Source organism: Rhinolophus hipposideros (assembly GCF_964194185.1).
Source record: "Rhinolophus hipposideros genome assembly, chromosome: 25".
NCBI classification, from domain to species: Eukaryota; Metazoa; Chordata; class Mammalia; order Chiroptera; family Rhinolophidae; genus Rhinolophus; species Rhinolophus hipposideros.
The window spans coordinates 22,222,195-22,238,171 of NC_138071.1; the positions used below are offsets into that span (position 1 = coordinate 22,222,195).

Genomic DNA, 15,977 nt, shown 5'->3' on the forward strand with positions numbered 1-15,977 from the left:
CCCTCTGCTTCGCCCACACTGACCCCCGCCCTGCCAAACTCTCAGCCTTTAGAGTTTTGCACTGGCTGTTCCCTCCCCCAGGCTCCCTTTTCCCCTGGATCTTTGCTTGACCCTTTCTTCCCCGCCTTTCAGGTCTCAGGTTCATTGCCCCTTACTCCGCGAGGCCCAATTTTGCCCCATGTAAGTACTTCTTCCCGACCCCCACTCCCTGCTCATTTTCTTCGCGGTTGTGTCACCATCTAAAACTGCCCTGTTCATGGAGTTATTTTCTGATTGGGGGCCAGGGGCTACAACAGTGTCTGCCTTGGGAGGCTTTCCATATACTGTCGTCGCGCGATTGCTGGATGGATGACGGGATGGATGAACACGTGCAGGAGTGAACGAAAAACGGAGGCAGCCCGCCGGGGGCGGCCCTGGCAGCCCGCACCCACCAGGCCGGGCAGGCCGGCGGGCGGAACCCGAGGCGGCGGCCGCGGTTTCCCGTAACTGCGCGGAGGGGAGTTGAGGGAGCACACAGGAAGGCAGCGCGGTGAGCGGCCCGGGTGGTGAGTGCGGCGGCGCCCGCGGCGGGATGCGGAGCGCGGGGCGGCGGGAATGGGCGCCGGCGGGGGGCGCAGGGCGCCACGCGGAGGCGCGGGAGTGGTGCTCGGCGGGGGGCCGTGGGGACCCGGCGTCGGGGGCCCGGCGGCGGGGCGGCGGGTGCGGGCGGCGGCGCCAGGGCCCAGCGCGGGTGGTGGGGCGGACTCCGTGCGGATGGCGGGTGCTTGTCACCGCGGGGGTCGCGGTCCTGGGTTCTGGTCCCACCCCTGTCGCTGACTTGCGTGACCCTTACGCACTTTGTACGGTGGGGTGTCAGCGCCGCCGTTTGCAGAACGGGCGCCTGGGGTCTGATGGGTGGGTTCATTCATTCCAAGGTGTTTTGTTCCCTAGGTGCTGTGTGCTGGGGGGCAGCCTCGGAACCCGCCCCGGACGGGTGCACGGTCTCGTGAGAAAGCCCCCTCCTTGCAGGTGAGGACGGCGGATTCAATGACACTGTGGCAGTTCTTCGGGGGCCAAACTGCTTTGCAGAAGAGAGATGGTCCTGGGAACATATAACATTTAGACTCACTGAGATTGGGGGAGAGGAGGACTTCTGTGCAAGGGATGTACGCGGTTCGCTAATACGTTGCCTGTTGTGGTGACAAGTCAGACGCCTACGGAAACACTGACACAGTGCATTCACAGCCTCACCGGATCTGTTCCTTGCAGCCTCCTGAGCTCATCCCAGCAGGTGGTGTATCCGCATTTTACTAAGGAGGAAACAGAGGCAAAGGTTAAATGACCTACCGAGACCCTCCCTGCCAGGAAGAGACACAGCTAGGATGAGCCTCTAGGCCTCAGACCTTGGTACTGGTGCGCTTTGCAGTATACTCGGTGGCCCGCATCTTTCCACAATAGTTTTATAATAGATGAATCCTTCATTGGTGACAAAATGAATTCCCCTGGGTCATTGATGGCCTTTAAACAGATGTATGGACTCGGAGGTTGCTCTCGTGCTGATTGGCATTCGTCTCCCTTTCTACCTCAGGGGATTTTCTTTGCCCTTAGACTTGACCCCCTACACACCAATGACCTCCTACAGCCAAATCTAAATCAGTCCCCAATCTGTATCTTTTGCCCAGACAATTTCTCCTAGCTTCAAACTGCTAAATCCAGACATTCACTGACCATTTCTATTTGGAGGCCCTACAGTCGTCTCAAACTTTGTACCTCCTAAACTGCACTGTCTTTTCCCACAAACCGACATTCCAAATCTAATGAGTGAGATCGTTATCCAGTCAGTCATCCAAGTACAAACCTGGCTTGGTTCCTCCTCTTTCACCTTCTCCGATTGATCACCAAGTGCTGCCAACTTCTATTTTGTAAAGAGCTCCCAAATCCATCCTCCCATCTCTGTTGCTCCTTTCTTCCTAGAGATTATGGTCATAACTTCCTCCTGGCTCTCTTTAGCTTTAAGCTCAGCTTCAATCCATTTTCCATTCTGCTACAAAGTGATCTTTCTGTAGTTCAAATATAATCATCACTCACTTGCTTAAATCCGTTCAAGGTTTTCATCACCTTCAACATAATATCCAAAGTCCATTTGCATGGATTCAAGGTCCTTCTTGATCTTTTCTGAACTTCCCCCACCTTCCCCATCCTTTATCGCCAAACCACTGTTTCTCAAAGTGTAGTGTGATGCCTGACCTTCATTACAAGCATGGGAGTACTTGTTAAAAATGAAAATGACAGCCCAGCCAGATCAAATCAGAATCTCAGGAGTAATGCTCAAGATTGTATTTTACACAATTTTCACCATAGCGTTGGAGGTCTTGTTCTTGGTACTCTCCCGTACTTACCCTGTTTTCTATACTTGACTACCTACCTGTGTTTTCCTGAACACACTTTGGTATCTTTTGTACCTTTGTACACGTCAGTCTCTTAACTCCTTTAACTCCTCTTTCTTGAAGACTCGGTGTAACTGTCATGCCTTCTGGGAAGACTTCTGTGGGGACAGAGCCAGGAGTGCGGTTTTCAGGCTCTTGGCCTCACGTGGAAAGGTGCTCACTCGGGTAGTAAATGGCCATCAACTGTGATTGGATGGCCATCAGCTGTGGCTAGTTGGCCGTCAGCTGTAACCTGTGAGCCACTGGCCACAATATAACTGCTATTGCTACGCTAGTAGCGAATGGTAAGCGGGATTGCAGAGAGGCGGGGATTGCAGCTAGCACAGCGGATTGCAGTTAGTAAGTGAGGTTGGTTGGCAGAGAAGCGGATGGCGGGTTGTGGATCGCGGATTGTGGCTCCTGCTTCCTGTGTCTCCAACCCAGCCGCCAGTGAGAATACAGTGGTATGACCACCCCATCTATGGGACCGTGGGTGTTCCTTTTTGGCCTCACCATATCCTACATTCTTATGTGGGGAGCAGGACCAGAGACCCCGCATGACACCCTGCATGACAACTTCCCTGACCCTGCACCACCGTGTCACCTCCAGTCTGTGTGAGGTCCATTCTTGTGGACTCAGAGCTTCTGGCTTACCCCTCAACATTCTTCCCACTGTGTTGCAGTCACAAATTGTGTAATTATATTATCCTTGTGGGCTTAACCATTGTGAGCACTTGAGACTAGAGCCTTGTTCTTCCCTGCCTAGTACCCAGTACAGAGCCTAGCATACAGGTGTTTATGAAGGGCCTGGTGAATGAATGAGTGCTTTTGGGGCCAGATGGAGAGGCGTTTTAATTCGCAGATGTGCCTTTGGGTTCCATTATATGTACCAGCCTGGACGGTGCCCCCCAATTCATGGGAAGCTGTGCTCCCTGGCACTGCTGGCCTCATTGTTGCTGGTGATAAGGATATTTCTTGCCTTGAGAGGAATTTTAACCAATAGTGGTGTTAAAAAATGTAGTGACACTTGTTAAAGAATGGTAAGGGGGGGGGGTGCTGGAGGCATCTCTGTGAATGTAGAGACCACTGCGTGGGCATCTTGGAGTGGGGGAGGGAGATTGGACTCAACTCCCAATATCACCAAGGACCAGTGGGGATTTATAGCCAAGAAGCAGGTAGAGCGGGACTCAGTGAATGGACAGTTACCTAGAGAAAATATCAGGGATAAGGGGGATTCTGGCTAGAATGACTCAACAGAATTCTTGCTGAAGTCAGGCCACTGTGGTGAGCTATCCAGGGTGGTCAGATACCCAGGGTGGGGTGGTTTGCTAAACTAACTTAGCAGGATTCTTCTTACTGGATTTGATAAGGTAGAGGGAAGCCCAAGGCTGGGCCGAGTCCAGCAGAGACTCAAAGGAGCCTGATTAAAGTTAGGTCAAGAAGAGAGTCTGTAGTTAAAGGGAGCAATAAAAGAAGGAGAACCTTTAGTGCAAGCAGCTTTTTTTTCTTGATCTATTTACTGCAAGCACAAATGGTCATACAATTTTTTAATTTACGTAATTTATCTGTTTAGAAAATTATATTCATTTTAAAAAACTTAGAAAATACATTTAGAAAACTTAGAAAATTTCAAAACTGAAATGAATGTCACCCATTATTTCACAACCAAAAGGGAACTACTTAAATTTTTGTGTTTCTATTGGTATTTTTTTCCATTTATACTTATAGTTGGACATAATTGGGACAATACCAATTACATACGGCTTTTTATCCTGTTGATTTTACTTAACATTGTATTTTGAGTTTTTTCCATATCAACAAAAGTTCTTAGTGAAGAAAAATTTTATGTAGGGGAGGAAAAAAGTTTTCTGTAACCCTCTTAGGGTCCCTGGCTGGGTCTGTCTGGAAATTAAACTGACAAAGAGAGATTAATAGGAGAAAGGCATACATATTTAAGTTTTACTGACATGGAAGCCTTCATAAGGAAGTTTAGGCACTGGGGATACAGCAGTGACCAGATCAGCCCAAGTTCTTAACTCTCATAGAATTTACATTCCGGCGAGATGAGATGATAAACCAATTAGCAGGTGAGGATCATGAAATGGTAAGTGCTATGAAGAAAACAGACAGAGAAAGGATATATGTTGTCCCTTTGTTTTGTAGTAAAGTTGTGCTAATTTATTTTCCCTGTAGGAAGGAGTGTGAAAGTGTCTGTGTCATTTGATGTCTGTCATCAGGGCATATGAGCATTTAAAAAATGTGATACTTTTATAGGTGACTCGAGATGCTTCTTTGTACTTTGCATGTCTTTCAGGACTCAGGAAGTTGTGCATTTCCTCTTCATTGGGTTTTCAGTGCATGTTCTCTGCTTGCTTTCCTCTTAAGGGTCTAGCGCTTTCTTCTATTTTGAATATGCCCTTTATTTCACTAATTTGGTGTTGCGTCCTTTATACATAAAGGCTTGACAAGAATTCTTAAACGGTGGTATAGTGACCATAAGAAGAAAGAAACTGGAAGCTTAGAATTCCCTTCCTCTCTTTCTGTTCCACCCCCTCCCACTCTTCCTTCTAATGCAGTGAGGTAAAAGTGATCAGAGAAGGAAAAAGTGAAGTTTAGGTAGAAAGAAGTGAAGAAAGAAAGAAGGAAAAAGGTAGGTGGGTGTGTGAGAAGATAATGAAACTCGAGGGGAGAAGAGGAGAAGCGGTTAAGAAGGAAAAGGAGTGAGGGAAGGAGAACGTGGAGGGAATGATCGAATAGAAGGCAGAGTCATAGGGACTCTTGGACATGCTGACGTCGGATAATTATATCGTTTTCCTTTTTCTGTTTGTAGCCTAGCAAATTCCTAGGAGAAGATGACTGTGTTCTTTAAAACACTTCGGAATCATTGGAAGAAAACTACAGCTGGCGCCTGTCTGCTGTCATGGGGAGGCCACTGGCTCTATGGAAAACACTGGTAAATATCTGACGCCCACCACCACCCATCTTCACTTTCCACAACAAAACAGTCCAAAAGGGCCTAAGGGTAACATCTTGTTCAGCTGGGCTTGTCTCTCTAAAACATTGTGGTATAAAAGAAAAGTAAGTGTTAAAACTACAAAGACAGAGGCTTCTCGTCATAACCAGTTCTGTAAAATTGGAACTATTTATTGGAGTTACTAACATTGATAATACAGTGGATATAGGCTGTAGTAGTGAGATGGGAAGGTGAAGAAACTGAGGCCTAGCCGAGAGGGAGGGGGAGGGGGAGGGGGAGAGGGAGACACCAGTCAAGTTAATAGCAGACCCCAACAGGAACTCATGTCTCCTTGGGGTTTGGCTTTTTCAGTTTCTTACTACAGCCTTTTGATCTGTTATCATTTTGGCTGCTGGACATTTACAGAATCTGTTTCCTCCAACCCCTCATTCATCCCTTTAGCCTGGATTCAATTAAATGAGACAAAGACTTTCAAACCTTTTGTTTGAATAAGGAATTCAGCAGAGTCGTGGGTTTTATTAGCCTTCAGGCGTGGAGGGAGAAGAAAGTGTCTGAGCTTCTCTTCTGATTTAATATGGTAATAAGGTTTAAATAAACAGAGTTTTGGCATAAAAATTATACAGGCTATTAAGAGAGCCAATCAATTTGCAGTCTGTTGGGGATTAAGGGCTACATCTTAAATATATAGCAACTCTCTCTGCAATCCAGGTGTCTTAAATGACTGCTTTGTTAAACAGAAAACAGACCGGTTTTGTAATGAAAGTCTCCATATTAGAAAGGAGATTCATACCGATGCTTTTGTGACTGTTCTCAGTTCACCATTGTCAGACGTAATTTTATGATGCAGCATGGGGTTCAGGTTTTTACAGCTGTAGAGAAGATGGAACATTTCCCCCCATTCTTTCTAAGCGTTCTCAAGGCAGAGCACCTGAATTCCATTAGCTGGCATATAAAGAACAGACCTAAGAACCTTAAACTCAGTAATATATAAAAAAGGGTGGAGGAAAGGTTTTAACAAATGGAATATGAAGCATATGTTACTTGCCTTTTCTAACAATGCTTGAATCCTCAAGGAAAGGTTCTGTTGAAAAAAGTTCAACCGAATAAATGTGAAGATCTGATTGGTGTTTTGAAGGGATTCATGAAAGGGATCCCACATAGCAACTAGAAGGGATCTCTAAGGGGTTGTCCAAAATGGAAGATTTTTATAGAAAGAAGGGTGGGGCAAGGGAGCTATTAACAAAAGCAAAGAAAGGATTCTTTTTGGTCCAGGATATTTTTTCTTTGGGGAAAGAGAATGGGAAGCGTTTCTATCATGCAGATTGCCTCTTCTTCCTGTAGGGGGGAGAGAGGGCCTCTGTGACGGATTATTGGTGCCCAACCAGAAAATTTCAGATTGGTTTATTAAGGTCATGTCTGGGAGAGGTCGAAACTGCAGTTGGATCAGGTATGAAATCTAGGTTTAGTATAATGGCCTTTTAGCACGAGAGACACCCTTTGGGGCCTGCTAACAGCTCCTTTTACCTCCTGTCACGCAGGAAGTAGTATTTCCTTTGCAAGAGCACCCAGTCCAGCCATTGGCTGGCTCAGTCAGGGAGGACCTCCCACCCACTTACGATGACTGCTATTTCTACTACTAGGTGAAGATTTGAGGAAATAACTGTTCAGGATGTTTTTAGAGGTACCATAAATCTTGGCAGTGTACTCTTGAAACTTTAAAAGAGGCCCATTAAGTCTCAGCGCTTTGGCGGCCGCATTCTTTTTAAAATTTTTTTATTGTGGTAAAATACACATAACAAAAATTTAACATCTCAACCATTTTTTAAGTACACAGTTGACTGGTATCAAGGCCATTCACATTGTGCAACCATTACCACCAGCCATCTCCAGAACTCTTTTCATCTGGCAAAACAGAAACTCGACGTCCGTTAAACAATAATTCCCCATCCCCTCCCCACCAGCACCTGGCAGTCACCATTCTACTTTCTGCAGAGGCTGCATTCTGAGTTGGATCTGAAACAGCTTGAACTGGAAGTGTGGTTGGAATCTTGAGGCGTCATTTAACTCGGTCTCCACCTTATTGCTCAAAATGCAAACCCCCATTGTCCTGTTGCCCTTCTTTTTCTTAAACTTTTCACCTGCATGCCTTGGTACTCTTTAGCCATTTTTACATTTAGTCTCCTTTAAAAAAAAAAAAATTATAGTCAAGAAAACAACATAAAATTTACCACCTTAACCGTTTTTAAGTATGTAGTCATTAGTGTTAAGTATATTCACATCTTGGCTGTTGTGAATAATGCTACTACAGGGTTGGGATATGCAGATGTGTCTTTGAGGTCCAGTTTTCAATTCTTTCAAGTGTATGCTTTGAAGTGGGATTGCTGGCTCATAAGGTAGTTCTATTTTTAATTTTTTGAAGAACCTCCATACTGTTTTCCATAGTGACCATACCATTGTAAATTCCTATCAACTGCACAAGGGTTCCAATTTTTCCACATCCTCAGTAATGCTTATTGTTTTCTGTTTTTTTCATAGTGGCCATCCTAATGGGTGTGATATGGCATCTTGTGTTTTGATTTGTATTTCTCTAATGATTCGTTATATTTAACATCTTTTTATGTGCTTGTTGGCCATTTATTTTCTTTGGAGAAAGATCTAAGTCCTTTGCCCATTAAAAAAAAAAAAGTCAGGTTATTTGGTTTTATGTTATTGAGTTGTAGGCATTCTTTAATCCCTCATGAAATTTATGATTTTCAAATACTGGGGATGCCAAAAAAATGTATACACATGACTTGTATTCATCTTCTGTTATCGGTATATATTAAGTATTACAATTTTAATACAGTTTTTTCCTTAAAATGTGTTTACATTTTTCTGGCACCCTCTGTATTTTCTCCCATTTCATAGGTTGCCCTATCACTATGTTGATTGTCATTTGATGCAAAGAAGTTTTTAAGTTTGATGTCATCCCATTTATCTGTTTTTGCTTTAGTTGCCTCTGCTTTTGTGTCATATCCAATAAATCATTGCCAATTCCAATGTCATGAAGCTTTCCCCCTATGTTTTCTTCTAGAAGTTTTATAGTTGTAGGTCTTACATTTAGGTCTTTAATTCATTTTGAGTCCTTTCCCCATGGTGTGGTTTTGGCTTCCTTGTTGGAGATCATTTGATCATATATACAAAGATTTGTTTCTGAGCTCTCTACTTTGTTCTATTGGTCTCTATTTCTGTCTTTATGCCAGTACCACACGTTTTAATTTTTGTAGCTTTGTAATATGTTTTAAAATTCAGAAATGTGAGTCCTCCAACTTTGTTCTTTTTCAAAACTTTTGACTATTTGGAGTCCCATGAGAGTCCATTTGAATTTTAGGATTTTCTTTTTCTATTTCTGTAAAAAATGCCACGGGGATTTTGATAGGGTTTGCATTGAAGCTGTAGATCACTTTGGGTAGTTGTGCACATTTTAACAATAGTAAGTCTTCCAATTTATGAACATGGGATATTGCTCTATTTCTTTGTGTCTTTTTCAGTTCTTTAAGCAGTGTTTTGTAGTTTTTAGTGTTCAAGTCTTTTGTCTCTTTGGATAAGTTATTACTAAATGTTTGATTCTTTTTGATGCTATCATAAATAGGATTATTTTCTTAATTTTCTTGTCAAATTGTTCATTAGTGTATAAAAATGCAACTGACTTTGTATCCTGTAACTTTGCTAAATTTGCTTATTTTAACATGTTTTTTGTTTTTTTGATTTTGTGTGATATCTTTAGGGTTTTCTGCATACCCTGTTTTCCTGAAAATAAGACCTAGCCGGGCAATCAGCTCTAATACGTCTTTTGGAGCAAAAATTAATGTAAGACCCAGTATTATATTATGTATTATATATTATATTATATTATATTATATTATATTATATTATATATTATTATGTTATATTTATTATATTATGTATTGTATTGTATTGTATTATATTATACTGGGTCTTATAGTAAAATAAGACGAGGTCTTATATTAATTTTTGCTCCAAAAGATGCATTAGAGCTGATTGCCCGGCTAGGTCTTATTTTCGGGGTAACATGGTAGAAGATCATGTCATCTGCAAAAAGAAAGATACTTCTTTCTTTCCAATTTGAATGGCTTTTATTTCTTTTTCTTGCCTAATTGCGCTGGCTAGGATTTCCAGTACTATGTTGAATAGAAATGGTGAGAGCAGGCATCCTTGTCATGTTACTGATGTTAGAGGAAAAGCTTTCAATTTTTCACTGTTGAGTATAATGTTAGCTGTGGGCTTTTCACATATGGCGTTATTATGTTGAGGTAGTTTCCCTCTGTTGTCTTTAAAAAAAAAATGTGTACATCCCCAGTTTAGATTCGGGAGTCACAATTCTCTAGTCCATATCGTGCTTCTCTCTACATTCTATGTGAATAGTTTCCCTGGAGTTATACAATGCCGTAAGCCATCAGAGTATTGTTTCTAAAAGAGTACTCTGACCATTTCGTGCTTCTACTGACAACCTGTGAATGGCTCTCCGACGCCTGCATGACAAAGACCTAATTCCTTAGCATGGCATAAAAGGCCTCCACGATTCTGTCCTCCTCTTCCTCTCCAGTCTTTTTCTGATCCCTTCTCTTCCTTTCTACATAACGCTTAAGCTTGACCTCTGTGTTTTAGCAGTTTTTTAAGAGAAGGCCTCTTTTTGTTGTTCCTCTCTCTACTTTTGCATATGTTCTTCCCAACTCCTGGAGCACTTTTATTCTCCACCTGGCCAATAATTAAAAATGTCACAAAACTTATTAGAATAAGAAGAAAGAAAAACAATATGTAATAACTAATTACTCCATACCTGGTATTGGGCTAGTCATTTCCATGTAAATGGTCTCTTTTAATCCTCAGAATTGCCCTGTGAGAGATGTAATGTTATTTCCATATCATAGATAAGGAAATTGAGGCTCAGAAATTAGTAACTTGCCTAAAGTCGTATGGTTACTTATTGATGAAAGGGATTTGGACCCAGGTTAATCATGCTATAAATCTCACATACTTTCTTTGCTGGTGACAAATTTGGAGAGCAATGTTCACTTCAATATATACAGTCTATGGTATTTGTTAATGACATTACTTTTTAAATTCCTTTCATACAACTTTATTAGAACTGTTCTGTTTCTGTTGCATTTTTCACTGCTCAGTTGGAATAAAGCTCCTTTATTAAATAGAACACATTTATTAGCATTTAATATAGATTAATGATGAAAACTGGACACATGCCCCGGGACCAAGACAGTTATTTCAAAGCCTCCTCAGTGTTCTTGGTTGTTTTCTCTATGCCCTCAGTTTCCTGTAGGTGTCTTTATATTTTTGTCTGACTCCCTTTCTAATTTGTTCTCCCTTTTACTTATTGTTCTTTCCCTTTCACTCTGTCTTTTATGTTTTTCTTCTTTTTTGTAGCCTCCTTACCTGTTTGTAATACATAGATGAGTGTATTTTCCCCATATGCGATGAAAATTTTCAAATACATGGCGAAGTTGAAAGAATTTTATGATAAACACCTGCCTATCTACTACTTGGATTCTAGATTTTACTATATTTGCTTTGTCACATATCCATCTGTCCACCTCTCTCTTGTACTTTCTGATGTATTTCAAAGTAGTTTGTAGACATCAGTGTAATTCCACCTAAATATTTGAACGTGCATATCAGTAGAGTTCAGTATTTGCTTATGGTGTTTGTTTCCCTTGTTATTAAATTTACGATGAAATAAACAAATCTTAAGCGTACTTTTGCTGGGTGTTGTCATATGCATACACTGTATAACTGAGATTCCCAGCAAATTATGGAATGTTGCTATTCCTACAGGTGTTTTCTTCATGTCCCTTCACCGTCAAAGCCTGTCTCCACCCCTGAGGCAACCGTTGTTCTGATTTTTCCCTCACCATAGATTCATTTTTTGACAGTTCCAGGATTTTATATAAATGAAATAATATAGTATGCTTTTTTTGTAAGCTTTCTGTCAGGATAAAGGCTTTGAGATTTATCCATGTTGTTGCATTTATCTGTAATTCATTCCTTTGTGTTGCTGAGTAGTATTCTAGAAGATAATCATATAATAATTATTTTGTGCATATTGAATTTTAAGTTCCTTGGTCTTCATTTGTAAGATGAGTGAACATAATCTTTTACATTGCTTATTTTAAAAAGCAGGCAAATTGCTTTATCATATATATGATATTTGATATATTGTATATTTGACTTTTTTTCCTTTGAAAGGGAAAAAGGTATCTTCTGATATAGGATTCTCATAATAATAATAATTGCTCATATTTTTAATATTGATTTTAAGATTTTAATAATGACCATGGTTTATTAGAGTAAATTATAATTTGCTTGTAAGGAAAAAACTTTTTTGCAACAGATGTGGAAAAAGTGCATACATTTATTTTTATCTGTTTCTTATTTGGTTGCTGCTTTTGTCTTTTGACACAGGTATTATTTGTAGGCTTTATATCCCATTGTTACTATATTTATAAGTCTTCGCCATTGGGAATTCCTCTCCTCTTTTTCTCCCTTCCTCCCAGTGTGAAGGAGAAAAACCTGTGATATTTTTCTCTCTGCATAATTTCCCCCACAGCAGGTTGTACTGGTTGATAGGAGCAGCCCAGACTGCTTTTGGCACTCAGTGAGAGCAATTGAAGAGGAGGAAATGACTCTGTTTGCTGAAAGTAAAGAGAATTCAAGTATTGCTCATTCTTCTTCAAATGCTCTTCCCAAGCTTTCTGGGCTCCCTGTGGGGGATCGTGTTCCAGGTTATGCAGTTCATCTGGTCAGCAGTTACTTGCAATCTGCTCTGAATCATTCCCAGCCCTTTTAGTAGCCAAGGTCTGCTAATAAGAAGTAGCGCAGAAAGGAGGCAGTCTAGTCTAAAAGTTGTCTCTGGAGTCAGACAGAACTGACACTTCCTGGGAGTGTGACCTTGGGCTCTCAGCCCGAGCTTCGTCTCTAAAGCCAGAATAGTAACAGTACCTCATTGGATCATTGAAGGATAAAGTGAGGTAACTGTACAGCTCTTAGTGTATGCCTGATCTAAGGGTTCAATAAATGCTCGTAATTGTGACTAAGTGTGATATAATATACACTAAGTACTTGGGGAGTTAAAACAGATTGGTGCTGTTAATGAGGCAATGAGTGATTAAAGAGATAGCCAGTGGGAAAGGATCTGCCTGATGGTCTAATAAGATCTGAGCTTTTTATTTATTTCACCTTCCACGTGTACCAAGACAGCTTGGGAAAGTAGTTTTAAGGCTGACAGAAAATAACCACAAATGAGGCAGGGCATAAGCAATTATAACCAGCAAGGCATAACTGAACCATTGTCCATCTGATTGAGCTCTCTTTGCTCCTTTCGTCATTGGGGACCCTGTCCTTGCTCATCCTGGCCCCGGGCTCTCCCTGTGACTTTGGCTGGGCGGCTTTGGCATACATTCTCAACTAACGCTCTTGGCTCAGGAGTTCACAGTGGCTCTGCTCTTGCTTAGTTCTGGCTCCTGGTTCTCAGCTTCCTCCTTTGTCTGAATACTTCTGGTACCAGTTCTGCCACCCACCTTGGCCTGTGACCCAGGACTCCCCGTTCCTATTTCTGTGGAGCATCTCGCCTTTCAGCTTAGCCAGAATTCCTGGTACCCTCTTTGGAGATTTTAAAATCCCATAAACGCCATATATCCCTTGACATTAACTTGCAAAGCAATTGTGACACTGTAGTGATGGTCCTGGGCCCCGTGTTTCTAGATTTTTACTAACATTGGTGTTTTTTTCTCTGAACATAGGAACATTAATCTTGATTGCTATACATTGGCTTTCATAAACATCGGTGAGAGCCCACTTTTCAAGTTCTGTGGTCAAAAACAACGCCTTAGAAGATGTAAAAATAAATGGTTGTGAGTTTGCATGAGGGGTGGGTTCAGTATCATTCAATTTTACTGAGAACTTAGCAACAATAATGATAATAGCTAACAATTAGTGCTTGCCATTTGTCAGACATGATTCTAGGCACTTTACATTTATTAACTCATTTGATCTTCCTAACAACTTTATGATATGGTTATTAATCTCTTAATAGTATGAGATTCATAGTCCCTAGGAAACTGAGGGACAGAAGATTGATCTGCTCAAGGTCACACAGCTCGTAAGTGTCAGAGCCATGATTCAGAATCAGGTAGCCCTCATCTTAACCTCTCAAAATGGCTGCCGTGTCTTAGGTAGCGTGAGAGAAATGAAGAGCTGTACGCTGAGCTACCTTATGGCATGAGATGGATGTTACAACACACTGCTTCAAACCTGGGCTTCTGAGTCAGTTGGGTCTGCGCTCAAGCCTCGCCTTGGTTGTCACTTGCTGGATGTGTGACTTTGGGCAAGTTATTCCAGCTTGCTGAACTTTGCTTTTATTCATCCGTACAATAACTCATAGTATTATTGTGACACTTAAATGAGATCATCGCAGCTCCTGGCACATGTTAAAAAGAGGAGCTACTTTTAAAAAAGATGTTTAAGTCACTCTGTGCTATGTCCTGTTTGAGTGGTACAGAGTAAACATTAGGGGTGCCCAAGGGAAGAAAGAATTACTTTTTTATTATGGAAATTTTAAACATAAAAATCGGAATAGTATAATGAAGCCCCACGTACCATCACCCGGCTTCAACAAATAGCAGCATTTTACTAATCTTGTTATCTCTCTACTTTTTTTCTGGAATGTTTTAGAGCAGATCCCAGATATTATATCTCATCTCATTTTACTCATAAATACTTCAGTATGTTATACCCAATAAGTAAGAACTTAAAAAAATCACAATGCCATTATCATGAACCTTACAGAATTCAAAATCTCTTATGTCACCTAGTAATCTGATTCTCTTTCCCTCTTATCACCCAATTCTGTTATACAGTTCTGTTCACATCAATATCTAAACAAGTTTTATACATTGCATTCGGTATCTTACCTCTTAAGCCTATAAACTACAACCCCGTCCTCCTTTTTACAGGACTTCCTTGTTTTACAAATGAGGCCGGTCTCCACTTCTCTGCTACAGTTTTGTAGCCCCAAGATTTGGTGTTCAGTGCCATGCAGACCCCTATTGTAGCATAAGACAAAAAGAAAAACCGTTACTACTGATTCTGTCTTTACTTAAAACCGTGACTACGGATTGTGTTCGCCACGGGGTCTTCTTGCATCCATTTTCACTCCTAAAAGTGTTGTAATAAAGTGTCTCCATTCCGGTGTTTGTGGAGCTCCTACACATCGTGCAACTGAGGCGAGTGCCTCGCTCCCCACGCGCGGCCTGGCCGTGAGTTGTTTAAGTTCCTCCATCTCGCCTGTGTCTTGTGAACTGGTGAGTAGATCCACATTCTAGGCAGTACTCTCCAAAGTGTGGACCGTGGTCCAGCAGCACAGGTTATTCTTGGGGCTTGTTAGAAATGCAGAAGCTCAGGCCCCAAACCAGCCCTGCCCTGCCAGAATGTGCATTGAGCCAGAGCCCCCAGGGATGTGTATACACAGTAACGTTTGAGGAGCACTGCTCTGGAGGCAGAACTAGATTCATGTTTTTGGCCTGAATGCTTCAGAGGCTTGAGGTGGATTTCTTACTGTGTCACATCAGGAATTCCATGATGTCTGCTTGTCCTGCTTTGAGGCGATTAAGATGGATCAGTGGATTCAGATGTGATCAGCCTGAGGCCTCCAGGAGAAAGTGAGAAAGGGTCACTTCTGAGAGTTCCCTAAATCAAAACTGTTAAGAGAAGGAGCAAGTACCTAGTATACGGATTTGACACTTAGCAGCCAAGCAGCCCGGGATAAGTTACTTAACCTCCCTGCAAACTGGAGATGAGAGCAGTACCCACCTCCCTGGGTTGTCATGCAGGTTCTCACAGCAGGGCCTGGCACAAAGAAAGCAGGCCATCAGAATAATAACACTTCGTTTCCTCCTCTTTTGGCCCTTTCCTTCTTATCAAAGAATGCATCATAACAAAGATGTCATCTGAGCTGGGCCTTGCCCAGTGAGTTGGGACAGTGGTCTAGGTGGCATTAATGACCTGAGCACAGGCAGGACGTGGAAATGCATAAAGTATGTCTGGAAATTGGCAGAGTTCACTTCACTATCGAGTCTTATTTCTTTTCAGTAGAAACTGAAAGCTGAGAGGACGTTTCAGTAGTTTACACAGAAAGTAAGAAAGGCTGGAAGTAGACAAGTGGCCTTAGAAGTGGAAATATAATGGGCAGGTAGGTTGTAATGGTGTGAATAATATCTGACATGGGCGCTGGTGGTGGATAGACTTCTGTGTAGGTTGGGTTTTCCTACTTACTGGCTATGTGATCTTCATTAAGTTACTTAATCAGCTGAACCTCTGTGCCTCAGTTTCCTTTGAGGTAATGGGGATAATGAGATCTGTTTCGCAGGTTATTTGTTGTGGGGACAGAGCCAGGAGTGCAATTTCCAGGCTCTTGGCCTCACGTGGAAAGATGCTGGCTCAGATAGTAAATGGCCATCAACTGTGATTGGATGGCCGTCAGCTGTAGCTAGTTGGCCGTCAGCTGTAACCAGTGAGCCATTGGCCAC

General features: G+C 42.0%; 1 protein-coding gene across 5 annotated transcripts in view; it reads left to right on the forward strand.

Annotated features, from left to right (window-relative positions):
• The window catches only part of AGK (acylglycerol kinase), a 98,157-nt gene that overhangs the window by 23,597 nt on the left and 58,583 nt on the right, over positions 1–15,977 (forward strand). The window contains exons 5-8 of one of the 5 annotated variants that reach the window (XM_081038167.1): positions 133–180; positions 285–529; positions 931–1,008; positions 5,236–5,358. In XM_081038167.1, the coding sequence (XP_080894293.1) occupies positions 5,258–5,358 (101 nt within the window). In that variant the 5' untranslated portion in view covers positions 133–180; positions 285–529; positions 931–1,008; positions 5,236–5,257. Of the gene's footprint in view, positions 1–132; positions 181–284; positions 546–867; positions 1,271–5,235; positions 5,359–15,977 lie in introns of those variants that run through there. The other 4 variants (XM_081038166.1, XM_081038169.1, XM_081038170.1 and 1 more) reach the window with 4 other exon arrangements.